Genomic DNA, 27,044 nt, shown 5'->3' with positions numbered 1-27,044 from the left:
GTTTACAGGTTGATGAACTGGAACCTGGAACACTTCCTCACAGCACAATGTGAGACCCACAATGTCCCCGAAAGAGGAAGCACTTAGCTGAGGAGGGTGCTCTGGATGAAACCTGGAACAGGTCAATTCTCTGGTCAGAAATAAAGGAATGAAGATCTAGCCAGGAGCTTCGAATATTCATAATTTCCTCAAGCACAACCCCAGTTTATGCAAGGATTGTGACTGATGCACACTATACAGGTGAGCCAGATGGTAGAGGTGAGATCATTTGTACACAAATACTCACAGTGACATCAATCATGTCGTAGGCCTGACTAGGTTAGCAGGTGCAATGCAGTTTCTTCAAACCTCAATTGTACCTGAAACTTAGGAGGAATGTAGCAGATTGTACGTTCTGGTGAAAGGGGATCCTATTCAGGTAAATGGGGGTAAATGCTTTTCCTTCAGTGTTGCTATTCTGAGTGAGGAAGATAAAAAATTCCCTGCACATTTAAAGCTTTTCTCCTGTGTGTACTCTCAAGTGTTAAAGGAGGACAGATTTACGGTGAAATGATTTCCCACATTCAATACACTCATGAGGCCCTCTCCCAGTGTGAACTATGTGATGTCAAATGAGAGTAGAGCGTCTGCTGAAGGACTTCCCACACTCACTACACTCATGAGGCTTTTCTCCAGTGCGACCACTCTGGTGTTGAGTGAGAGAGGACTTCGCCTGAAGGATTTCCCACATTCACTACACTGATATGGCTTTTCTCCAGTGTGAACTCTGTGGTGTATAGTGAGGATAGACCTATTACTGAAGGACTTCCCACAATCACTACATCCATATGGCTTTTATCGAGTGTGCACTCTCTGGTGCTTTGTGAGAGTGGACTTTTGCCTGAAGGACTTCCCACAATCACTACACTCATACAGCTTTCCTTCAGTGTGAATTCTCTGGTGCTCTGTGAGAGCGAACTTTTGCCTAAATGACTTCCCACATTCACTACACTCATATGGCTTTTCTCCAGTGTGAACTCTCTTGTGCGCTGTGAGAGTGAACTTTCGCCTGAATGACTTCCCACAATCACTACACTCATATGGCTTTCGTCCAGTGTGAACTCTTTGGTGACCTGTGAGAGTGGACTTTTGCGTGAATGACATCCCACAATCACTACAGGCATACGGTTTTTTCCCAGCGTGAACTCTGTGGTGTTGAATGAGGTTAGAGCTTTGACTGAAGCATTTCCCACAATCACTACATTGATGGGGCTTTTCTCCAGTGTGAACTCTCTTGTGGATAAAAAGGTGATAACTGCGTGTAAATGATTTTCCACATTCACTACATTTGTAAAGGTTTTCTCCAGTGTGAACTCTCTTGTGGACAGAGAGGTCATAACTGCACCTAAATGATTTCCCACATTCACTACATTTGTAAGGTTTTTCTGCAGTGTGAACACTGTGGTGTTTAGTGAGGTCAGACCTTTGACTGAAGCACTTCCCACATTTACTGCACTCATGCGGTTTTTCTCCAGTGTGAACTCTCTGGTGATTTCTGATGGATGACCTGTCATTGAAAAGCTTGCCACAGTCACTGCACTCATACGGTTTTTCTCCAGTGTGAACTATGCGGTGTCTTGTGAGGGAAGAGCCCTTTTTGAACAGCTTCCCACAGTCAGTGCACTCATAGGACTTTTCTGCAGCATGAATTCTCCTATGTCTATTGAGGTTAAAGATACATGTAAAAAGTTTCCCACATGTATTACACTCATATCTCTCTTCCCCAGAGCAGACAGCCTGATGTTGAACAAGGCTGTGGTTGTGGCTGGCTGCTTTTTCACAATCATCCCATCGGTGATTCCTTTGTCTTTTGAGAAATTCTTCTGAAATCTCACTACAACTGTGTGGCTCCTCAGTGTTGAGAGGGGTCTGGTGCTGGACAAGCTCTGAGATGGCTGGGAAGTGTTCCCCACCCTCCCTACTGGATGAAGGCAGCCCTGATAAGTAGAAGCTGCACCTGGCTACAGACGAGGCCCCGTCCACAGCTTCTTTCCAGGGCGTCTCTCCACCTGCTTCCCTCTGTGGTCGGTGAGAGTTTGCACTGAAACAGAAGTCTCTCACACGTGTGTCACTGAAGAAGGCTTTCTGCTCAAAGTCTGCTGCTTGTGACTCAGTCAGGTGCAGAATGTCTTTTAACACAGAGAAACACCTTCCGCACCGATGGCTCTTCTGGGTTGCGGGAGCTGACTTAAAAGCACTAACATGTGACTTCTCTCGTACAGATACACTCTGCTCAGAACGGGCCTCCGCATCATCCGTTTTATGCCAACAACCTGAGAACAGAAAAATGGTGATGAAATGAATGTCCACTGTGCTGCCAGCGAGAAGTCTCATTGCAAAAGTGTGTCGCACATTAGCACCTAGCTTACATGCAATTGTCTGACAGCAAAATATCTGAAGGAAATGTTGATAAGATGCTGCTGTGAAGATCTGGCCCACTGAGGATAACCATACAAGGAAGATCTCAAACAAAATATGAAACAAACATGGCAAGCACCACATGGAACAGAAGCTGTATAGTCTGCTCATGCTTTTACTAACAGTGTTCCACAGAGCTTGTCTGCTGTTGACATGGGCAAGCTGTACAGAAAGTTGGCTACATCTTATTCCAAGTAAAAGTCAAGATATGAAAAGCGGGGTCTAGTGAAGCACGTATGTACATCTCATAACACATGTGCAGGTCAATATTTGAGAATACCTCAGAGAGAGCAGTTCAGGGGAATAGGTATGGAAAAAAGGGCAAAAAGGTGAAGGTAGCCAGAAACCAGGAAGTCAAAGATTAAAAGATAAGTCAGGGAAGTGTCAAGCATGGGAATGAAAAGGTAGAAATATGAGCTGCTGGCAGTGGCACCTCAACCTAAACTCTGTTGGACAACAGCAGGTTCCTGATGTGATCTAAGCACCACCCTTATGTCATACGTCCTGCGGGTTGGAACTCACAAGGGCCACGCAACCCTTTAGATCATCAGGCATGTTCCTCCAGGGAAAAAAAACAGGGTTCACCTTGCATCTTCTATTGTACAAGCTCATAAAACACAAATACTCTGAGTTCTATAGAAACACAGCCCTAGACGGTTTGGCTCAATGGATAGAGCTTCGGTGTGCAGCCTGAAAGGTCCCAGGTTCGATTCCGGTCAAGGGACATGCCCCTCACTTAGGGAGCATGCAGGAGGCAGCCAGTCAATGATTCTCTCTCATCATTGATATTTCTATCACTCTGTCCCTCTCCCTTCCTCCCTGAAATCAATAAAATATATTTTAAAAAAGAAAAAAGAAAGAAAGAAAGAAAACACCGGCGAGTCCGGTGAGTAGGCAGCACTGGCCCAGAGCAAGACAGCCTGCAATGGTATTCAGGGAACAGAATACGACAAACAATGGAAGGAGGTCTTTCAAGAACCAGCCATGGTTCCTGCAAGTGAAGACCATAACCTGGCACAGGCAGTCACAAAGAGCCTTTAGCGGAAGGAATGGTGCAGAATGAAAGCCATGGATGTGGACACAGACACCCTCCCAGAAAGAGAAAGTGCAAGCTGGGCCCATTAACCTATTTGCAACAATCCTGACCCCCAGACACCGCCTGTCCTATCTGAGGCTGTGGGTGTAAGGGACATTCATGGAGTCCTTTGCTCTGGGCTCTCCACACACTCAGCACTCTCAGCCACAGCGCATTTGACAGGATAATAGGATAAAAAGGAAGAGATCATGGTCTGGCTGTGGGAGAGAGAAACCTACATTTGGGGAATAAAGGAGGAGAAGAAATCACCTCAGGAAACTGGGACAATGTGAAGCTCTTACCTGCAGAAGAGACAAGCGCAAACACTTCCAGCATCACTTCGCAGTACAGAAGTCTCTGAGCCTCATCAAGGAGCCCCCACTCCTCCTCAGAGAAGGCAATGGCCACGTCCTCGAAGTCCATATCCTGTCGTGACGGGGACAGTTCAGTCCATGATCAGCTTGTCTCCTAGTCTTTACTTCCATCATACCTCCCACTCTCCATAACCATCTGCTCCCTCCTCCCTCATCACAGAAAATAGTGGGCCTTGCATCCAATAGAGTCACTCTCTCCTTATATTCCTACTGATACTGTGTCTTCCCACAGCAATAGAGCAGATGCCCAGATTGATTAGACCTGACCTCAGGGCCTCACATTTAGGGTCAATGCAATGGGTGTCACCAACACAGGGGACAGAAAAATGTTGGCCATAAAGAGTAATGTGAGTGATTTGACACTGGTCCTGTGGGGCGATATCCTTATCCTCCAACAAATTCTCCTTCCAAAACCCCAATAATCAGACATCACTGGTCACCTTTCGATTACAATCGTGGTTGCTGAGACCAACACTGCGCTCCCTGTTCCATATAATTCTTCCAATCCCACTTCTCTCATACACCTTTATTCCCAGAGTCACCACTTCAAAGACAACACATACAGGCCAGGAAGAGGGCGGGTTGTTTTCTCATCACCTTTTTTCAAAATCCTAACTCGCATTCTCGAAGCCAGTAGACATATTCAAGCCCAGGTGACACTGATGTGTGCTATCCCATTTCTATTGATCACTGTATCAGCCCAACAACACCAGGCAGGTGTGCACCTATATGACGCCTAAATTCTGGACCTGGCATGTAGCGCCACAACACCCGTCTTTTCAGGAGTTACCATAAAATTCCCCAGTTAACAACAGAAATGGACTCAACCTTCATTCCCCCTATGTCAATATCAAGGATCTATGGCCATGAATTCACACTCCCTCTCCAAGGGCCCATCACTCCTCCTCCCACACCTCTCTCACACCTGCACTCCCGTACCCCCAGCTCCCATAGACATCTCCCTGGTCTTAGTCATTACTCAGCATGTGTGTTCCAGAGACTGCATGGCAAGTTCAAACAGTATCATGTAATAACCTGACTCTCATTGCCCACACCCAAGGCACAGCCTTCAGTCCTGCTATCAAGGTCTCCCTCCCAACTTGTTTTTTCCTTCCACCTCACCTGTTGAGAACCACATCAGATCTCAGTTACCCAGAGCCCACCTCTACTGCTGCTGCACTTGATATTCTTTCTCCACTCACAGCCTGTGACTCTCTACCCCATGCCAGTGAGTCTCACAGATGTCCCCTCTTGTCCATAAGCGAATCAACCAAACTGGATGCAACACACAAGGCCACACAAAGGGTCACAAGAAATCTGGGTTAGTGTTTAAGAAATAAATATAAACTAGCCACAGTCTAACCTTTTTTGAATTAGTCTTCTACCTCCAATAAAAATAGGTGACCTTCAACTCCTCCCTGGTCTAGATGGCTATTTTTTTAAGTAGTCTTCTTCTTGAACTACTCCTCACAGTTCCAGATGGTCAAGAACTGGTCTCTGAAATATCTCATAACTTAATAGGCAAAAATAAAAGATTTTATATTCCTCAAGAACATAACTTTTCCCACTATGAATTTCCCCATCTCAGGTGATGCTTTCATTCCTTCAGGTGCTAAATCCAAACCTTTACATCTTCTCTGATTCTTATCTCTCTCTCCAATCCTCAAAATTAGGAAATCCAGGTGGCCACAGCTAAAACCCTGATCCATATGCAACTGCTTCATCCAGACCCACAACCACCACTGTGCTCCAGTTACCCTCACTCTCACCAGCACTATCACAGCAGCTTCCGTCCTGGGCTTCCTACCACCGTCCTCACACCCATCCTGTGCATCAGGCTGCAGCCACAGGGAGTCTAATGAGACCTGGGACAGGTCACCTGCTCTGCTGCTCCCATGACCCCAATGACCCCATCACCAGCAGAACAGAAACCCAAGTGGTCACAAAGCTGCTCTGCACTTGGTTCCTGTCCCACTGTTTCCAGTTCCTATTTTTTTAAAAATGGACCCCTGCTCGTCCCTGAATCAGCTTAGTCTGCACTCCAAGCCTTTGCACATTCTGGAGCCCATGCGCGGAAGGACCTGTCACACACAATCCCACTGGCTGCCAAGATCAGCTTCCACTCATCTGACCCTTGACCTGGACTTAGGATTCTGGGCTTGGTGTCCCTTCAAGGTCCCCAGGTCCAAGGTCCCCCGAGAAGAGGGGCCGACGGCCCAGGACCCCACGACCTCAGAGGCCACCAGAGAGTGAGGCCCTGACAGGAGCCCCACGGCCCCGTCCCCTCAGCGGCTCTGCGCCCGCAGGAACCGGCGGGAACTAAAGGGCTGAGGGCCGGGCACCCACCGCAGGACCCAGGGGCTCCGTCCCGAGGTCACGTGACGCGGAGCTGCCGCCTCCCTCAGGGCTGGTCCTCAGGGCGCCCCCTGCTGGGCGGCTGTGCTCACAGCCCCTCCCCCGCCCTCACCGCTGTCCTCGCTCCTGGAGGCGGCTCCTCCTCTGGGCGGTTGTGGGGACGTTCAGACCCGCGTCTCAGGCCTCACCCTCTGCTGCTCACACCACCCCCGGCCCCGGCGCCCGGAGCAGGAAGTGAACCTCCCCCCGGACCCGCCGCTCGTCCTCTCCGTCGCCTTTAGACACAAACCAGGCCTGGGTGCCCCCCCTCCCGGCCCAGCCCCCCACGGCCTCCCCCGGCGGCCCCGCAGCCCGGCGCCCTCCCTCCCCTCACACCCCGGGGCCCCACGGGGACTCACTGCGCCGGACGCTGCGCCCTGGGCGGCGGGACCCGAGCGGCGCCGGCCCCGAGGCTGGAGGGTCCGATGGGGAGAGGCCGAGGGGCCTCTGTCGGCGGAGAGGAGGCGGGGAGCCTCGGGGACCCCAGTCCCGGGTGTTGGGGGTCAACCGGCCTCAGAGCAACCTGCCCAGCGGGGACGCTGCCTCCATCTCCTCCTCCTCCTCCTCGCCACCAGAGCGGAGAAGCTTGTGACTGTGAATCCACGTGAGTCGCCAAAATGGCTGACGGGAGCAGGAAGCCTGGAAGTCCCGGCAGGAACCGGATGTGCAGGTACAAAAAGGCTCCTTACAGCCTGAGGCATGCCCGCAGTGCTTTCTGGGTAATGTAGTTTTAGCAACGACCAAGAGGAAGGCTCATCCCAGCCAATGACCTTCGTGAGTATTGGTTTGAGGCCCCACACTGGGCGCTGGAGGAGAAGATGGGACTGGAGGTCTGCTTAACTGGTGGTATTGACAGATCTCTGAGGGGAGGGGGGAGGGAGGCCTGGAATAGATCCACCAAAGAATATATATATATACAGGGGGAATAGGGAGACATCTGTAATAACATGAACAATAAAAATACATATATTTAGCCCAAACCGGTTTGGCTCAGTGGATGGAGCATCCACGTGCGGACTGAAGGGTCCCAGGTTCGATTCTGGTCAAGGGCATGGACCTGGGTTGCGGGCACATCCCCCGTGGGAGATGTGCAGGAGGCAGCTGATCGATGTTTCTCTCACATCGATGTTTCTGACTCTCTCTCTCCCTTCCTCTCTGTAAAAAATCAATAAAATATATATTTAAAAAAATATTTTTGAATGTTTGATTTACACAAATGGTACTTAAATCAAACTTTAAAATAGGTTTAAAATTTGAGGATCCCACTGATTTTACTGTGTTATTATGAAAGTTCTGGGATTTATTTGTTGCCACTGTATCAGTTGTTGGAAATAAAATACAGTGATGTGCTACGGAAATATCTTATCAGGTCAATGTTCAATGCTATCATTTTGGCAGTTTAAAACTGACCATGATGACAGTATTTATGCCAGGGAAATTGATAAATATTGCAAACTTAGATTTCATTTAATGTATTAATACATGCTTAGACTTAAATAAGAGTGGTTCTGAATGTTAACAATGCACTTTAAATGTATAAGTATATGATATAAGTGGGTATCAGTTGTACATAGCATTAAAACTGAGTAAAACAGTTTTTCTTCCAGGATTCAAAACCAATGCTTCTATATGGCAACGGATTCACTTGAGTGACTGGGGAATGAGGGAAATTTAAGCAGATGTCTTAGGTACTGCACAGTCCTCCTTCAGTTAAAATAATAAAGTTATTTAAATAATTTGGCTCTAACTGGTTTGGATCAGTGGATAGAGCATCAGCCTGGGGGCTGAAGGGTCACAGGTTCGATTCCGGTCAAGGGCATGTACCTGGTTGTGGGCACATACCCAGTAGTGGGTGTGCAGGAGGCAGTTGATCGATGTTTCCCTCTAATCGATGTTTCTAACTCTCTATCATTCTCCCTTTCTCTTTGTAAAAAAATCAATAAAATACATTTAAAAAATACAATTTGAAAAAGATTCTCAGCAGACATTTTATTTTGTTCATCAGTCTATAATGGTCTTTATTATCCATAAATGAGTGAAGTCATGTGGCATTTTTCTAGGCTTCCCAGGGGCCGTCCGAGCCTCACAGGGGCCATCTAAACCTCATCGGGGCCGGCAACCCCACCAGGGTCGTCCCAACCCCACCGGGCCCATTTCAACCTCTCCAGGGCTGTTTCAACCTCACCAGGGCCGTTTTAACCTCACCGGGGCAGTTTCAACCTCACAGGGGTTCGAAATTATATTTAAATTATGCATCCAAACAGCTACACAGAAAGCATGCTATGAGAGTAAAATATGTAAAGGAATGGGAAATAAAGTTATGGAGAAGAATAAAAGAATGAAGTCACAGGTAGAGAAAATGGAAAGAACAGATCTGAGGTATCTTAGAGTTTGGGGGCTTGAACCTGATTCTGGACTTTCTGTATTTTTCAACTTGATAAAATTAAACGCACCCCCCCCCCCCCCACACACACACACTCATGCACACATACAGGAGTACAGAATGAAAACCAGGCTGTAGCAAGCCCCAGCTGCCACCTACTGGCTGACATCTATACCACCCTCTCTGCTGGGGCCCCTGCAGCATGGCCACCACCAGGCAGTTCAGATGCTCTTGCAGGTGGAGCAGAGGAAAGGGACACCCTTCCAGGTGCTCAGACACATCACCCAGCGCTCCTCCTGGGTCCACTCTGAGTGGATGATAGAAATTGTGTGTTAAATAATAATACACATTAGGCAGTGAAAACAATAATGTAAACACATAGGCATTTTCTGACTAGGTTCTTTGGTCTATTTTAAATGTAATATTAACCGGCATCATTTCAATAGTTGCAAGTCCTTCACACGTGAGTTTGAAAGTCTGAAGCAAGACAAGAACATATCACTGGTATTACTTAACATTGTTCTGAATATTCCAACCAACACCTTTAGAAGGAAAGGATTAGAGGTATGAAACATGTCAATGCTGCCTTTACTGTGTAAAATGTACTGTATCTAGAAAAAACACTTAATAATTCACTAAAATATCTAGTTATCTAAATGCTGAAAATATAATGGCTTTCATATAAAAAAATACAATTATTTTATTTTGCTCATATTCATGAGAACACTATATGGAAATAGCCAGGAATATACAGGGGGAAAGGATTTAATTTAATTTCACATTAAATAGATTTTCAAATATATTTGCAAACCAAATAATCAAAGCAATGAGGTACTGCCACCATAATTCACAGGCAGACCAGTAGAGCAGAATAGTGTATATATACACGTCTTTATCTTTCTATGTACCTATCTATGTATCTATTCACATATCTTATTTTTTTTTAATGCTCACCTGAGGATATTTTTTCCATTGCTTTTAAGAGAGAGAGAGAGAGAAACCTACGTGAGAGACAAATTAGTTGGTTGCCTCCCAAATACACCACAACTGGGGGCAGGGATCAAACCTGCTACCCAGGTAGGTGCTCCTGATCAGGAATTGAACTCACAACCTTTTGGAGTGTAGGCCAATGCTCTAAACACTGAGGACAGCAGCCAAGGCTATCCAGGTATTTCTATCCAGATCTATCTATCTATCTATCTATCTATCATCTACCTATCTATTTCTTCATTCATACATCCACTCATACATCCATCTACCCTGAAAGCTAAATAGGAGATTCACTTGAACCTGGAGCAAAAGGAAAGAATTTAGGATTCTCCAAGAACAAATATAGACACTACTTGGAGCAGCAGTGTTCCAAATTATAAAACATTTATTCCATGTAGGCCCTCGTTCAAATGAGATAGCTAAACTTAGAAAATATTTGAAATTAGTAAGAAAGTCTCCTAGAGATGTCAGAGTTAAATATACATGTATAAATATTGCCTGCTACATGATGCTGCCCACTCTCACATAAAGAATGGCAACTCCTTTCTCACACCAGATGTAGTATAAGAGTCCAGAGGTAGAGTTCTTGCAGAGAATGTAGGACTCAAAGGCTCATGGTGGCCCCCGACCACGTCTGGCAGACAGAAAATCTGGAAAGAAAAACTTATTTGTTCACCAATACGCAGTCCAGTGCAGTGTGCTCCTCACAGATGCCCAGTCATCTGTTTGTTTCAAGATCCTTCATTGCTTCGGGCTCCTAGAGGGAGTGGTACTAATGGTGTAGGGCAGTGATGACGAACCTATGACACACGTGTCAGAGGTGGCAGGCAAACTCATTTTTTTTGGTTGATTTTTCTTTGTTAAATGGCATTTAAATACATAAAATAAATAACAAAAATATGTCTTTGTTTTACTATGGTTGCAAGTATCACAAAATTTCTGTATGTGACATGGCACCAGAGTTAAGTTAGGGTTTTTCCAAATGCTGGCACGCTGAGCTCAAAAGGTTCGCCATCACTGGTGTAGGGGAACCCAATACAGGCTCAGATATATTTCTTCTCCCAGCAGGAACCTCTTCCCAAGTGTGTGGACCTGATATTAAGAGTTCTGTCCCAATTCCCTACTCCCCAACCCGTCCGACTCTGTATTGAGGAGGAGGAGGGGAAAGGAAGGAAGTAAAGCAATAAACAGGGACAGGGAGAAGAGCCCTGCAGTGTACATAGATGCCCAAGACTTCTGTTGGGAAGCTCTCTGTCCTGCCACCTAGGAATGAACAAAGGTCAGTTGGAGTCTGAGTCTGAGTTGTCCCCCGAGGAAGATGAGCTGGAGCTGCTGGCGTCTTCATCGCTATTCCTGGAGTCTGAGGAGCTGCTGCCTTCTGCCTTTCCCCCATGTTCCTTCGTTTTTTCAGATCCCCGTGAGGAATGAGAACATTCCTCATTTGTCCCTGAAGACACCATCCCAGGAGCCTGTGACCCCTGCTGTTTAAAATAGCCTGCAGCCTTAGTGCCAAAGCACCAGCTATGCTTCATGGAGATAATGTATCTGTTAGAGAAGCTTTCATAAGGAATGAGCTCTATTGCTATTGGCCATGAATTCAATGTTAATAAATAAACAATATATATTAGCTAGGATGTCTTTATTTTTGTGTGTGTGATTAATCACTATGGTTTAATTATGTTCAATTTGTAACTATGAAATTGGGGGTCACTACAACATGAGGGACTGTATTAAAGGGTCGCAGCATTAGGAAGGTTGAGACTACTAGTCTCAGGTTTATTTCGACCTCAATTGCTGGCTCCTACCCAGCCTGGACCTGTTCCTGGCTTGGGCAGTGTTATGGGTTCACTCAGCGAGATAGACCACCGACTCAGAATTTAAATTTAAGAGCCTTTATTTATTTTTTTAAATATATTTTATTGATTTTTTTACAGAGAGGAAGGGAGAGAGACAGAGAGTTAGAAATATCGATGAGAGATCGCTTCTCGGCCTTTTGGCTAAGACCAAGTGTAGAAATATCGATGAGAAAGAAACATCGATTAGCTGCCTCCTGCACATCTCCTACTGGGAATGTGCCTGCAACCCAGGTACATGCCCTTGACTGGAATCAAACCTGGGACCTTTCAGTCCGCAGGCCGATGCTCTATCCGCTGAGCCAAACCAGTTTCGGCATTAAGAGCCTTTATTAAGCTTGCCAGCTGACGACAGTCACAGCACCCTGTTGAAGCAGAGGCTGAACTGGAGCCGACTTCCATGACCAGCGACTACAGTTACACACCCTGCCAAAGCAAAGGCTGAACTGCAGTGCTGACTGCAAGAGTTACAGGAGTTTTATTTGCAAAAACCACAAAATTACAAAACCTTAGTTCCTGACACAGTACAGCATCATTACAGTGACTACCTTCCTATCTATGTGTTCTAGGAACAGAGAGTCCAGAGTGCCGGGAAGGGGTCATGAGACCATATCTCAAGGTCTGGCCTGATGTCAGTACCTTCCTGTCTATGTGTTTTAGGAACAGACAGCACAGCGTGACCCATCTGGCCAAAGCACCAGGTATGCAGCCCAGCACAGCAGGAGGCAAACGACTGATGTGTTTCTCTCACATCGATTATTTCTGCCTTTCCCTCTCTCCCCCACTCTCTAAACATCAATGGGATAATGTCCTTGAGTGAGGATTAAAAAAACAAACAAAGGTGGGTAACTTGGTCAGAAGGTCAAATCTTCAAAGTGCATGCAAGTTGCTCCTCCAGGGGGTCAGGACTCACAATTTGAGAACATCTCCAGGAAGGCCAGCGGGGATGGTGCCTCCACATTCTGGAAGGTGTTCTGGACTCTGCTGTACAGGAAGAAGTAGTTCTTATAGGGACAGATGAATCCGAAGTGGTTCTCATCGAACAGGATGAAGACTCCAGGGTAGCGCCAGGTTGAGCCATATGCAGTAACATTGTTCACGCCATAGAAACACATCCTGCAGGTCCGGGGGTAGTCCTGGTCTCTTGAACTCACACCCACAGGCAGAACAAATGGGACAGGCTGCTCCTCCGAAGCTGCAGCCCCGGACTCCGCGACGCTGGGCTGGCCAGGGCTCTGCCAGCCACGGCCCTCGCTTTCCTCAGTCCCGTCTTCTTGCTGCTGCTGCTGCTGCTGCTGCTGCTGCTCCCGGAGCACCTGCTCGTGAATCTCCTGGCCCACGCGGGAGAGCTGGTTGAAGTCGTGGAAGAACCCGCCCTCTCGCAGCGGGATGCGGCGCATGAGGTGGATCTCTAACGTCTGGATTAACATTCCCATGATCTCCGTTACCCTGGCATACTTCCCATGGAAGTGGAGCACGGATATCGTTACGTAATGGGCATCGCATTTGCCTTGGAAGAGGCCTGGCCTGATGAGGTCGTCCGGGTGGCTAGGTGGGAGGTAGATGCGGCGGTAGGTCTGGCAGTAGAAACACCGCAATCTGTCCTCCTGTGACAGCACGAACCTCCGTCTTCCCCTACGCGGCCTTCCTAGATACTTTTGGCGGCATCTCTCGTTGCACAGAATGCTTAAGCTGTCCTTCGGAGTCTGTATGCTGCCGAGGTCCAAAAACTCGGAGGGGCCGTTCTTGTACTCCAGCGTGGCTGATTTCCTCTTCCTCAGGCGAATTCTAAACTCGGGCTCCCATTGCATTTGGTCATCTGCATGGTTGTTAAGGTAAGGTTCGTACCACCAACCAGTAATGCCTGAACCATCCACCACTACATTCAGCAGGTCTTTATAGCTTGAACCTAACTGCCACAAACCCAAAATGTTTCTGTATGGGAACATCTGCGCGTAGAGTTTTCGATAAGACATACCGATCCTGTCCTGCAGGTTTTCACAAAGGCCATACTCCTCCCGACAGCGCCGTGTCCAGATGCTGTCGCTGTGCAGGATGCGGTGGAATTTGGTGCAGACCTGGGCCAGGCTGGGCAGCTCCGTGCCCGGGAGCGAGGCGAAGATCTCCACCAGCAGCTCCACCGGCAGGTCCAGCAGCGAGCACTGCGGGGGCGGCCTGGGGCTCGCGATTCCTCCACTCCCCGCCCAGCACCGCGCTGCCCCCGTCCGCCTCGAGGTGCTTTTGTGCCGGGGCCGGTTTGACCTCGGCCACTGCCATCTCAGCTGGGCGCTGGCGCTTAGTCCCCTCAGTCCCCTCTGACTCAGACTCCAACTGAGCTTTGTTCATTCCTAGGTGGCGGGACACAGAACTTCCCAACACAAGACTTTGGCATCTATGTGTTAGGTCGGAGAGAGCCCACAATCGGATACATGCAGACACGTGATGAGACAATGGACTTCCCCTGGAATTTCTCACACATAACCCTCTCCAGTTCCATCCATGCTGTTGCAAATGGCAAGAACTGCTTCTTTTTTACCACAGTGCAGTACAGTATTCCATTGTGTAGCTATATCAGAGGTTTTTTTGTTTTTTTACTGCATTTCTGTGCAATGTCCCTCCCCGCCCCCCCCCTGCCCCCCGCACCTCCCATAGGCATCTCCCTGGAGGCTTATCCCTACAGAAAGCAGAGTATGACGGTCTGGGGCTACACCTGGAGGGCAGGGAGGGGGCACTGGGAAAGGGAGGTGACTATGAATGGGTATGGGTTTCAAGTCCTACAATCGGCTCCCCTCTGAGGGGGCGTGGCTAGGCCCCGGGGGGGCGTGGCTGGACTTTAGGGCGGACCCAGCCAGCTTAAAAGCGTGTGGAGGAGAGGCAGCGGCCCATTCTGCTGTGGCTGTTCAGCGTGGAGGCATGGAGGAGTGCGCTTGCCTCTGCGGCTTGGGCTCTTCGTGGGGATGTCTGTGTTGTCAGAAGCGCCAGGACCCAGCTGAGACGGCAAAGGCCAAGGGCAAGCGATGTCCTCAGAAGCGCCAGCGCCCAGCTGAGCTGGCAGCGGCCGAGGGCAAGCGGTGTCCTCAGAAGCGCCAGCGCCCAGCTGAGCTGGCAGCGGCCGAGGGCCAACCGGCCCCGGCACAAAAGCACCTCGAGGCGTACGGGGCAGCGCGGTGCTGGGCGGGGAGTGGAGGAATCGCGAGCCCCAGGCCGCCCCCGCACTGCTCGCTGCTGGACCTGCCTGTGGAGATGCTGGTGGAGATCTGCTCCTCGCTCCCCGGCACGGAGCTGCCCAACCTGGCCCAGGTCTGCAGCAAATTCCACCGCATCCTGCACAGCGACAGCATCTGGAGGCGGCGCTGCCGGGAGGAGTACGGCCTTTGTGAAAACTTGCAGAATCTGGAGACCATAGGTACGTCTTATCGAGAAGTCTATGCGAAGCTGTTCCACCCATACAGACACATTTTGGGATTGTGGCAGGAAGATACCGAGGACTATAAAACACTGCTCTATGTAGCGGTGGACGGCTTAGGCATTACCGGTTGGACCTACTGGCCTCGTCTTAACACCGATGTCGACGGCCCGATGCAGTTCAGGCCCGCATTCAGAATTCGCCTGACGGAGGGCCAATCGGCCACAGTGGAGTGTGTGGAAGGCAGCCACCGCAGGCCCCACCGCCGCCACCTGCAGATTCGGAGGAACATGTTCAGCACCCACTGCAACAAGAGAGACCACCGAAAGGATTCACCTGCGCAGCTTAGGGAGGAATGGGGGTGGGGGCTACGGGGGGACCACAGGTATGACTGGCTGACCTACCGCCGCCTCTACCTCCCGCCCAGCAACCCGGACGACCTCATCAGGCCAGGCCTCTTCCAAAGCAAAAACCTTCCCTTCGGCCTCATGATTGCCATGCTCAGCTTCCATGGCGAGTACGCCAGGGTCACGAAGATCACGGGATTCTCCTTCGGGACCTTAGAGATCCACCTCATGCGCCGCATCCGGCTGCAAGAGGGCGAGATCTTCCGCGACTTCAATGAGCTCTCCCGCGTGGTCCAGGAGGTTCACGAGCAGGTGATCAGGGAGCAGCAGCAAGAAGACGGGACTGAGGAAAGCGAGGGCCGTGGCGGGCAGAGCCCTGGCCAGCCCAGCGTCGCGGGGTCCGGGGCTGCAGCTTCGGAGGAGCAGCCTGTCCCGTTTGTTCTGCCTGTGGGCGTGCGCTCAAGAGACCAGGACTACCCCCGAACCTGCAGGGTGTGTTGCTATGGCGTGGTCACTGCTACCTTACATGGCTTGCCTTGGCGCTTCCCTGGAGTCTTCATCCTGTTCGATGAGAACCACTTCGGGTTCATCTGGCTGGAGGTGAAATCCTTCGTCCTGTACGGCAGAGTCCAGAACACCTTCCACAATGTGGAGGCACCATCCCCGCAGGCCTTCCTGGAGCTGCTCAAGTCCATTCAGTCCTCGCCCTGACCGGTGTAGCTCAGCGGACAGAGCGTCGGCCTGCGGACTCAAGGGCCCCGGGTTCGATTCCGGTCAAGGGCATGTACCTTGCTTGCTGTCACATCCCCAGTGGGGAGTGTGCAGGGGGCAGCTGATCGATGTTTCTCTCTCATGGACCTTTCTACGTCGACACCCCTCTCCCTTCCTCTCTGTAGAAAATCAATAAAATACATTGAAAAGAAAGAAAGAAAAAACAGTCAGTCCCGACCCCTTAGGAGGAGCAGCTTGCATGCACTTTGAAGATTGCACCTTCTGACCAGGTTACCCACCTTGTTTGTTTTTCAAATCCTCACCGGAGGATATTTGATGTTTAGAGAGAGTAGGGGAGAGAGGGAAAGAAAGAAATAAACATCGATGTGAGAGAAACACATCAGTCGGTTGCCTCCTGCCCAAGCCCGGAGCAGGGCCAGGCTGGGTAGGGGCCAGCAATTGAGGTCGAAATGAACCTGAGACCAGTGGTCTCAACTTCCTAATGCTGCGACCCTTTAATACAATTCCTCATGTTGTGGTGAGCCCCAATTTCATTGTTACGAATTGAACATAATCAAAGCACAGTGATTTATCACACAAAAAATAAATAAAGACATCTTAGTTAATACCTATTTTTTATTTATTAACATTGAACTCATGACCAATAGCAATAGGGCTCATTTCTTATGAAAGCTTATCTAACAGACACATTATCTCCAGAAAGCATAGCTTAGTGCGTTGGCACTAAGGTTGCGGGCTATTTTAAACAGCAGGGTCCACAGGCTCCTGGGATGGCGTCTTCAGAGACAAATGAGGACTGTTCTCATTCCTCACGGGGATCTGAAGAAAAGAAGGAACATGGGGAAAGGCAGAAAGCACCTGCTCCTCAGACTCCAGGAATAGCCATCCAGATGCCAGCAGCTCCCGATCATATTCCTTGGAAAACACCTCTGACTCAGACTCCAACTGAGCTTTGTTCATTCCTAGGTGGCGGGACAGAGAACTTCCCAACACAAGACTTTGCCTTCTATGTGTTAGGTTGGAGAGAGCCCACAATCGGATACATGCAGACACGTGATGAGACAATGGACTTCCCCTGGAATTTCTCACACATAACCCTCTCCAGTTCCATCCATGCTATTGCAAATGGCTAGAACTCCATCTTTTTTACCACAGTGCAATACAGTATTCCATTGTGTAGCTATATCAGAGTTTTTTTGGTTTTTTGCTGCATTTCTGTGCAACGTCCCTCCCCGACCCCCCCCCCCCCAGCCCTCCGTACCCCCCATAGGCATCTCCCTGGAGGCTTACCCCTACAGAAAGCCGAGTATGACTGCCTGGGCCTACGCCTGGAGGTCAGGGAGGGGGCAATGGGAAAGGGAGGTGACTGTTAATGGGTATGGGTTTCAAGTCCTACAATTGGCTCCTCTCTGAGGGGGCGTGGCTAGGCCCTGGGGGGCGTGGCTGGACTTTAGGGCGGACCCAGCCAGCTTAAAAGCGTGTGGAGGAGAGGCAGCGGCCCATTCTGCTGTGGCTGTTCAGCGTGGAGGCATGGAGGAGTGCGCTTGCCTCTGCGGCTTGGGCTCTTCGTGGGGATGTCTGTGTTGTCAGAAGCGCCAGGACCCAGCTGAGACGGCAAAGGCCAAGGGCAAGCGATGTCCTCAGAAGCGCCAGCGCCCAGCTGAGAAGGCAGTGGCCGAGGGCAAGCAGTGTCCTCAGAAGCGTCCGCGCCCAGCTGAGAAGGCAGTGGCCGAGGGCAAGCAGTGTCCTCAGAAGCGTCCGCGCCCAGCTGAGCTGGCAGCGGCCGAGGGCAAGCGGTGTCCTCAGAAGCGCCAGCGCCCAGCTGAGCTGGCAGCGGCCGAGGGCCAACCGGCCCCGGCACAAAAGCACCTCGAGGCGGACGGGGCAGCGCGGTGCTGGGCGGGGAGTGGAGGAATCGCGAGCCCCAGGCCGCCCCCGCACTGCTCGCTGCTGGACCTGCCTGTGGAGATGCTGGTGGAGATCTGCTCCTCGCTCCCGGGCACGGAGCTGCCCAACCTGGCCCAGGTCTGCACCAAATTCCACCGCATCCTGCACAGCGACAGCATCTGGAGGCGGCGCTGCCGGGAGGAGTACGGCCTTTGTGAAAACTTGCAGAATCTGGAGAACACAGGTACGTCCTATCGAGAAGTCTATGCGAAGCTGTTCCACCCATACAGACACATTTTGGGATTGTGGCAGGAAGATACCGAGGACTATAAAACACTGCTCTATGCGGCGGCGGACGGCTTAGGCATTACGGGTTGGACCTACTGGCCTCGTCTTAACACCCATGTGGATGGCCCGATGCAGTTCAAGCCCGCGTTCAGAATTCGCCTGACGGAGGGCAAATCAGCCACGGTGGAGTGCGTGGAAGGCCGCCACCGCAGGCCCCACCGCCGCCACCTGCAGATTCGGAGGAACATGTTCAGCACCCACTGCAACAAGAGAGACCACCGAAAGGGTTCACCTGCGCGGCTTGGGGAGGAATGGGGGCGGGGGCTGCGGGGGGACCACAGGTATGACTGGCTGACCTACGGCCGCCTCTACCTCCCGCCCAGCCACCCGGACGACCTCATCAGGCCAGGCCTCTTCCAAAGCAAAAACCTTCCCTTCGGCCTCATGATCGCCATGCTCAGCTTCCATGGCGAGTACGCCAGGGTCACGAAGATCACGGGATTCTCCTTCGGGACCTTAGAGATCCACCTCATGCGCCGCATCCGGCTGCAAGAGGGCGAGATCTTCCGCGACTTCAATGAGCTCTCCCGCGTGGTCCAGGAGGTTCACGAGCAGGTGATCAGGGAGCAGCAGCAAGAAGACGGGACTGAGGAAAGCGAGGGCCGTGGCTGGCAGAGCCCTGGCCAGCCCAGCGTCGCGGAGTCCAGGGCTGCAGCTTCGGAGGAGCAGCCTGTCCCGTTTGTTCTGCCTGTGGGCGTGCGCTCAAGAGACCAGGACTACCCCCGGACCTGCAGGATGTGTTGCTATGGCGTGGTCACTGCTACCTTACATGGCTTGCCCTGGCGCTTCCCTGGAGTCTTCATCCTGTTCGATGAGAACCACTTCGGGTTCATCTGGCTGGAGGTGAAATTCTTCGTCCTGTACGGCAGAGTCCAGAACACCTTCCAGAATGTGGAGGCACCATCCCCCCAGGACTTCCTGGAGCTGCTCAAGTCCATTCAGTCCTTGCCCTGACCGGTGTAGCTCAGCGGATAGAGCGTCGGCCTGCGGACTCGAGGGCCCCGGGTTCGATTCCCGTCAAGGGCATGTACCTTGCTTGCGGGCACATCCCCAGTGGGGAGTGTGCAGGGGGAAGCTGATCGATGTTTCTCTCTCATGGACGTTTCTACATCTCCACCCCTCTCCCATCCTCTCTGTAGAAAATCAATAAAATACATTGAAAAGAAAGAAAGAAAAAACAGTCAGTCCGACCCCTTAGGAGGAGCAGCTTGCATGCACTTTGAAGATTGCACCTTCTGACCAGGTTACCCACCTTGTTTGTTTTTTGAATCCTCACCCGAGGATATTTGATGTGTAGAGAGAGTAGGGGAGGGAGGGAAAGAAAGAAATAAACATCGATGTGAGAGAAACACATCAGTCGGTTGCCTCCTGCCCAAGCCCGGAGCAGGGCCAGGCTGGGTAGGGGCCAGCAATTGAGGTCGAAATGAACCTGTGACCAGTGGTCTCAACTTCCTAATGCTGCGACCCTTTAATACAATTCCTCATGTGGTGGTGACCCCCAATTTCATTGTTACAAGTTGAACGTAATTAAAGCACAGTGAGTAATCACACCAAAAATAAATAAAGACATCTTAGTTAATATCTATTTTTTATTTATTAACACTGAACTCACGGCCAATAGCAATAGGGCTCATTCTTTATGAAAGCTTATCTAACAGATACATTATCTCCAGAAAGCATAGCTTAGTGCATTGGCAGTAAGGTTGCGGGCTATTTTAAAGACAGGGGCCACAGGCTCCTGGGATGGCGTCTTCAGAGACAAATGAGGACTGTTATCATTCCTCAATGGGATCTGAAGAAAAATGTTATGGGTTGACTCAGCGAGATAGACCACCGACTCCGAATTTTAATTTAGGAACCTTTATTAAGCTGGCCAGCTGTCTGCAGTTCAGCCTTTGCTTTGAACTGCAGCAGCCGACTGCAAGAGTTACAGCAATTTATTTGCAAAAACTACAAAGTTACAAAGTCCTGCTTACGCAATTTGTTCCCGACACAGCATAGCATTATCACCTTCCTATCTATGTTTTCCGGGAACAGAGAACACAGTATATATTGAGGAGGGGACCATGAGGCCATATCCCAAGGCCTGACCCGATGTCAGTACCCTCCCATCTGTCTGCTCCAGGAACATACGGCACAGCACGCCCCGATATGCAGCCCAGTACAAAAAGAAGGAACATGGGGGAAAGGCAGGAAGCAGCAGCTCCTCAGACTCCCGGAATAGCCATCAAGATGCCAGCAGTTCCAGCTCGTCTTCCTCGGGGGACACCTCTGACTCAGATTCCAACTGAGCTTTGTTCATTCCTAGGTGGCGGGACAGAGAACTTCCCAACACAAGTCTTTGGCATCTATGTGTTAGGTCGGAGAGAGCCCACAATCGGATACATGCAGACACGTGATGAGACAATGGACTTCCCCTGGAATTTCTCACACATAACCCTCTCCAGTTCCATCCATGCTGTTGCAAATGGCAAGAACTGCTTCTTTTTTACCACAGTGCAGTACAGTATTCCATTGTGTAGCTATATCAGAGGTTTTTTTGTTTTTTTACTGCATTTCTGTGCAATGTCCCTCCCCGCCCCCCCCTGCCCCCCGCACCTCCCATAGGCATCTCCCTGGAGGCTTATCCCTACAGAAAGCAGAGTATGACTGTCTGGGGCTACACCTGGAGGGCAGGGAGGGGGCACTGGGAAAGGGAGGTGACTATGAATGGGTATGGGTTTCAAGTCCTACAATCGGCTCCCCTCTGAGGGGGGCGTGGCTAGGCCCCGGGGGGGCGTGGCTGGCCTTTAGGGCGGACCCAGCCAGCTTAAAAGCGAGGGGAGGAGAGGCAGGGGCCCATTCTGCTGTGGCTGTTCAGCGTGGAGGCATGGAGGAGTGCGCTTGCCTCTGCGGCTTGGGCTCTTCGTGGGGATGTCGGTGTTGTCAGAAGCGCCAGGACCCAGCTGAGACGGCAAAGGCCAAGGGCAAGCATTGTCCTCAGAAGCGCCCGCGCCAGGCTGAGCTGGCAGCGGCCGAGGGCAAGCGATGTCCTCAGAAGCGCCAGCGCACAGCTGAGCTGGCAGCGGCCGAGGGTCAACAGGCCCCGGCAGAAAAGCACCTCGAGGCGGACGGGGGCAGCGCGGTGCTGGGCGGGGAGTGGAGGAATCACGAGCCTCAGGCCGCCCCCGCACAGCTCGCTGCTGGACCTGCCTGTGGAGATGCTGGTGGAGATCTGCACCTCGCTCCCCGGCACGGAGCTGCCCAACCTGGCCCAGGTCTGCACCAAATTCCACCGCATCCTGCACAGCGACAGCATCTGGAGGCGGCGCTGCCGGGAGGAGTTTGGCCTTTGTGAAAACTTGCAGAATCTGGAGACCACAGGTACGTCTTATCGAGAAATCTATGCGAAGCTGTTCCACCCATACAGACACATTCTGGGATTGTGGCAGGAAGATACCGAGGACTATAAAACACTGCTCTATGTGGCGGCGAACGGCTTAGGCATTACCGGTTGGACCTACTGGCCTCGACTTAACACCCATGTGGACGGCCCGATGCAGTTCAAGCCCGCGTTCAGAATTCGCCTGACGGAGGGCCAATCGGCCACGGTGGAGTGCATGGAAGGCCGCCACCGCAGGCCCCACCGCCGCCACCTGCAGATTCGGAGGAACATGTTCAGCACCCACTGCAACAAGAGAGACCACCGAAAGGGTTCACCAGCGCGGCTTGGGGAGGAATGGGGGCGGGGGCTGCGGGGGGACCAAAGGTATGACTGGCTGACCTACCGCCGCCTCTACCTCCCGCCCAGCCACCCGGACGACCTCATCAGGCCAGGCCTCTTCCAAAGCAAAAACCTTCCCTTCGGCCTCATGATCGCCATGCTCAGCTTCCATGGCGAGTACGCCAGGGTCACCAAGATCACGGGATTCTCCTTCGGGACCTTAGAGATCCACCTCATGCGCCGCATCCGGCTGCGAGAGGGCGAGATCTTCCGCGACTTCAACGAGCTCTCCCGCGTGGTCCAGGAGGTTCACGAGCAGGTGATCCGGGAGCAGCAGCAAGAAGACGGGACTGAGGGAAGCGAGGGCCGTGGCTGGCAGAGCCCTGGCCAGCCCAGCGTCGCGGGGTCCGGGGCTGCAGCTTCGGAGGAGCAGCCTGTCCCGTTTGTTCTGCCTGTGGGCGTGCGCTCAAGAGACGAGGACTACCCCCGGACCTGCAGGATGTGTTGCTATGGCGTGGTCACTGTTACCTTACATGGCTTGCCCTGGCGCTTCCCTGGAGTCTTCATCCTGTTCGAGGAGAACCACTTCGGGTTCATCTGGCTGGAGGTGAAATCCTTCGTCCTGTACGGCAGAGTCCAGAACACCTTCCAGAATGTGGAGGCACCATCCCCGCAGGCCTTCCTGGAGCTGCTCAAGTCCATTCAGTCCTTGCCCGGACCGGTGTAGCTCAGCGGATAGAGCGTCGGCCTGCGGACTCAAGGGCCCCGGGTTCGATTCCGGTCAAGGGCATGTACCTTGCTTGCGGGCACATCCCCAGTGGGGAGTGTGCAGGGGGAAGCTGATCGATGTTTCTCTCTCATGGACGTGTCTAGGTCTCGACCCCTCTCCCTTCCTCTCTGTAGAAAATCAATAAAATACATTGAAAAGAAAGAAAGAAAAAACAGTCAGTCCCGACCCCTTAGGAGGAGCAGCTTGCATGCACTTTGAAGATTGCACCTTCTGACCCGGTTACCCACCTTGTTTGTTTTTTGAATCCTCACCCGAGGATATTTGATGTATAGAGAGAGTAGGGGAGAGAGGGAAAGAAAGAAATAAACATCGATGTGAGAGAAACACATCAGTCGGTTGCCTCCTGCCCAATCACGGACAGGGCCAGGATGGGTAGGGGCCAGCAATTGAGGTCCAAATAAACCTAGAGCAGTGGTCTCAACCTTCCTAATGCTGAGCCTCTTTAATACAATTCTTCATGTTGTGGTGAGCCCCAATTTCATTGTTACGAATTGAACATAATTAAAGCACAGTGATTAATCACACAAAAATAAATAAAGACATCTTAGTTAATATCTATTTTTTATTTATTAGCATTGAACTCATGACCAATAGCAATAGGGCTCATTCCTTATGAAAGCTTATCTAACGGATACATTATCTCCAGAAAGCATAGCTTAGTGCTTTGGCACTAAGGTTGTGGGCTATTTTTTAACAGCAGGGGCCACAGGCTCCTGGGTTGGCGTCTTCAGAGACAAATGAGGACTATTCTCATTCCTCACGGGGATCTGAAGAAAAGAAGGAACATGGGGAAAGGCAGAAAGCAGCAGCTCCTCAGATTCCAGGAATAGCCATCAAGATGCCAGCAGTTCCAGCTCATCTTCCTCGGGGGACACCTCTGACTCAGACTCCAACTGAGCTTTGTTCATTCCTAGGTGGCGGGATAGAGAACTTCCCAACACTAGTCTTTGGCATCTATGTGCTGGTTGGAGAGAGCCCACAATCGGATACATGCAGACACGTGATGAGACAATGGACTTCCCCTGGAATTTCTCACACATAACGCTCTCCAGTTCCATCCATGCTATTGCAAATGGCAAGAACTCCATCTTTTTTACCACAGTGCAGTACAGTATTCCATTGTGTAGCTATATCAGAGTTTTTTTTTGTTTTTTTGCTGCATTTCTGTGCAACGTCCCTCCCCACCCCCCATAGGCATCTCCCTGCAGGCTTATCCCTACAGAAAGCAGAGTATGACTGCCTGGGCCTAAGCCTGGAGGACAGGGAGGGGGCACTGGGAAAGGGAGGTGACTGTTAATGGGTATGGGTTTCAAGTCCTACAATTGGCTCCTCTCTGAGGGGGCGTGGCTAGGCCCTGGGGGGCGTGGCTGGACTTTAGGGCGGACCCAGCCAGCTTAAAAGCGTGTGGAGGAGAGGCAGCGGCCCATTCTGCTGTGGCTGTTCAGCGTGGAGGCATGGAGGAGGGCGCTTGCCTCTGCGGCTTGGGCTCTTCGTGGGGATGTCTGTGTTGTCAGAAGCGCCAGGACCCAGCTGAGACGGCAAAGGCCCAGGGCAAGCATCGTCCTCAGAAGCGCCAGCGCCCAGCTGAGCTGGCAGCGGCCGAGGGCAAGCGGTGTCCTCAGAAGCGCCAGCGCCCAGCTGAGCTGGCAGCGGCCGAGGGCAAGCGGTGTCCTCAGAAGCGCCAGTGCCCAGCTGAGCTGGCAGCGGCCGAGGGCAAGCTGGCCCCGGCACAAAAGCACCTCGAGGCGGACGGGGCAGCGCGGTGCTGGGCGGGGAGTGGAGGAATCGCCAGCCCCAGGCCGCCCCCGCACTGCTCGCTGCTGGACCTGCCGGTGGAGATGCTGGTGGAGATCTGCGCCTCGCTCCCCGGCACGGAGCTGCCCAGCCTGGCCCAGGTCTGCACCAAATTCCACCGCATCCTGCACAGCGACAGCATCTGGAGGCGGCGCTGCCGGGAGGAGTTTGGCCTTTGTGAAAACTTGCAGAATCTGGAGACCATAGGTACGTCTTATCGAGAAGTCTATGCGAAGCTGTTCCACCCACACAGACACATTTTGGGATTGTGGCAGGAAGATACCGAGGACTATAAAACACTGCTCTATGTAGCGGCGGACGGCTTAGGCATTACCGGTTGGACGTACGGGCCTCGTCTTAACACCCATGTGGACGGCCCGATGCAGTTCAAGCCCGCGTTCAGAATTCGCCTGACGGAGGGCCAATCGGCCACGGTGGAGTGCATGGAAGGCCGCCACCGGAGACCCCACAGCCGCCACCTGCAGATTCGGAGGAACATGTTCAGCACCCACTGCAACAAGAGAGACCACCGAAAGGGTTCACCAGCGCGGCTTGGGGAGGAACGGGGGCGGGGGCTGCGGGGGGACCACAGGTATGACTGGCTGACCTACCGCCGCCTCTACCTCCCGCCCAGCCACCCGGACGACCTCATCAGGCCAGGCCTCTTCCAAAGCAAAAACCTTCCCTTCGGCCTCATGATCGCCATGCTCAGCTTCCATGGCGAGTACGCTTGGCTCACGAAGATCACGGGATTCTCCTTCGGGACCTTAGAGATCCACCTCATGCGCCGCATCCAGCTGCGAGAGGGCGAGATCTTCCGCGACTTCAACGAGCTCTCCCGCGTGGTCCAGGAGGTTCACGAGCAGGTGATCAGGGAGCAGCAGCAAGAAGACGGGACTGAGGAAAGCGAGGGCAGTGGCTGGCAGAGCCCTGGCCAGCACAGCGTCGCGGGGTCCGGGGCTGCAGCTTCGGAGGAGCAGCCTGTCCCGTTTGTTCTGCCTGTGGGCGTGCGCTCAAGAGACGAGGACTACCCCCGATCCTGCAGGGTGTGTTGCTATGGCGTGGTCACTGCTACCTTACATGGCTTGCCTTGGCGCTTCCCTGGAGTCTTCATCCTGTTCGATGAGAACCACTTCGGGTTCATCTGGCTGGAGGTGAAATCCTTCGTCCTGTACGGCAGAGTCCAGAACACCTTCCAGAATGTGGAGGCACCATCCCCGCAGGCCTTCCTGGAGCTGCTCAAGTCCATTCAGTCCTCGCCCTGACCGGTGTAGCTCAGCGGATAGAGCGTCGGCCTGCGGACTCAAGGGCCCCGGGTTCGATTCCCGTCAAGGGCATGTACCTTGCTGGCGGGCACATCCCCAGTGGGGAGTGTGCAGGGGGAAGCTGATCGATGTTTCTCTCTCATGGACCTTTCTACGTCGACACCCCTCTCCCTTCCTCTCTGTAGAAAATCAATAAAATACATTGAAAAGAAAGAAAGAAAAAACAGTCAGTCCCGACCCCTTAGGAGGAGCAGCTTGCATGCACTTTGAAGATTGCACCTTCTGACCCGGTTACCCACCTTGTTTGTTTTTCAAATCCTCACCCGAGGATATTTGATGTTTAGAGAGAGTAGGGGAGAGAGGGAAAGAAAGAAATAAACATCGATGTGAAAGAAACACATCAGTCGGTTGCCTCCTGCCCAAGCCCGGAGCAGGGCCAGGCTGGGTAGGGGCCAGCAATTGAGGTCGAAATGAACCTGGGACCAGTGGTCTCAACTTCCTAATGCTGCGACCCTTTAATACAATTCCTCATGTTGTGGTGACCCCCAATTTCATTGTTACAAGTTGAACGTAATTAAAGCACAGTGATTAATCACACAAAAAATAAATAAAGACATCTTAGTTAGTATCTATTTTTTATTTATTAACACTGAACTCACGGCCAATAGCAATAGGGCTCATTCCTTATGAAAGCTTATCTAACAGATACATTATCTCCAGAAAGCATAGCTTAGTGCGATGGCATTAAGGTTGCGGGCTATTTTAAAGAGCAGGGGCCACAGGCTCCTGGGATGGCGTCTTCAGAGACAAATGAGGACTGTTATCATTCCTCACGGGGATCTGAAGAAAAATATTATGGGTTGACTCAGCGAGATAGACCACCGACTCAGAATTTAAATTTAGGAATCTTTATTAAGCCGGCCAGCTGTCTGCAGTTCAGCTTTTGCTTTGAACTGCAGCAGCCGACTGCAAGAGTCTCAGCAATTTATATGCAAAAACTACAAAGTTACAAAGCCATGCTTACGCAATTTGTTCCCGACACAGCACAGCATTTTCACCTTCATATCTATGTTTTCCGGGGACAGAGAAAACAGTATATATTGAGGAGGGACCATGAGACCATATCCCAAGGCCTGATCCTATGTCAGTACCCTCATATCTGTCTGATCCAGGAACATACAGCACAGCGTGCCCCAATATGCAGCCCAGTACAAAAAGAAAGAACATGGCGGAGAGGCAGGTAGCA

At 51.5% G+C, this 27,044-nt stretch overlaps 2 protein-coding genes and 4 pseudogenes across 2 annotated transcripts; 4 read left to right on the top strand and 2 right to left on the bottom strand.

The window, feature by feature from the left end:
• Positions 1–597: 597 nt before the first annotated feature.
• LOC139000209 (zinc finger protein 551-like) lies at positions 598–6,740 on the bottom strand. The gene is given in 3 exon segments (XM_070402472.1): positions 598–2,312; positions 3,835–3,958; positions 6,660–6,740. Coding segments are annotated over 2 exon segments (1,836 nt in total). The 5' UTR covers positions 3,956–3,958; positions 6,660–6,740.
• Positions 6,741–12,428: 5,688 nt separating this feature from the next.
• Positions 12,429–13,872, bottom strand: LOC139000208 (F-box only protein 31-like). Its single transcript, XM_070402471.1, has 3 exons — positions 13,738–13,872; positions 12,766–13,688; positions 12,429–12,642 (listed from the first exon to the last, which is right to left on the bottom strand). Exons 1-3 carry the CDS (start codon positions 13,870–13,872, stop codon positions 12,429–12,431), a joined length of 1,272 nt encoding a protein of 423 aa, XP_070258572.1.
• A 567-nt stretch (positions 13,873–14,439) lies between these two features.
• Positions 14,440–15,990, top strand: LOC139000207 (F-box only protein 31 pseudogene; annotated as a pseudogene).
• A 1,551-nt stretch (positions 15,991–17,541) lies between these two features.
• On the top strand, positions 17,542–19,200 carry LOC139000206 (F-box only protein 31 pseudogene; annotated as a pseudogene).
• A 1,915-nt stretch (positions 19,201–21,115) lies between these two features.
• On the top strand, positions 21,116–22,676 carry LOC139000205 (F-box only protein 31 pseudogene; annotated as a pseudogene).
• Positions 22,677–24,193: 1,517 nt separating this feature from the next.
• Positions 24,194–25,798, top strand: LOC139000204 (F-box only protein 31 pseudogene; annotated as a pseudogene).
• Positions 25,799–27,044: the final 1,246 nt, after the last annotated feature.

The sequence above is a fragment of the Myotis yumanensis genome, unplaced genomic scaffold (assembly GCF_028538775.1).
Source record: "Myotis yumanensis isolate MYYU_CA2020_CCGP unplaced genomic scaffold, mMyoYum1.0.hap1 SCAF_23, whole genome shotgun sequence".
In the NCBI taxonomy this organism is placed as follows: Eukaryota; Metazoa; Chordata; class Mammalia; order Chiroptera; family Vespertilionidae; genus Myotis; species Myotis yumanensis.
The sequence above is the reverse complement of the archived record's forward strand: the minus strand, read 5'-3'. Positions and strand labels throughout refer to the sequence as shown.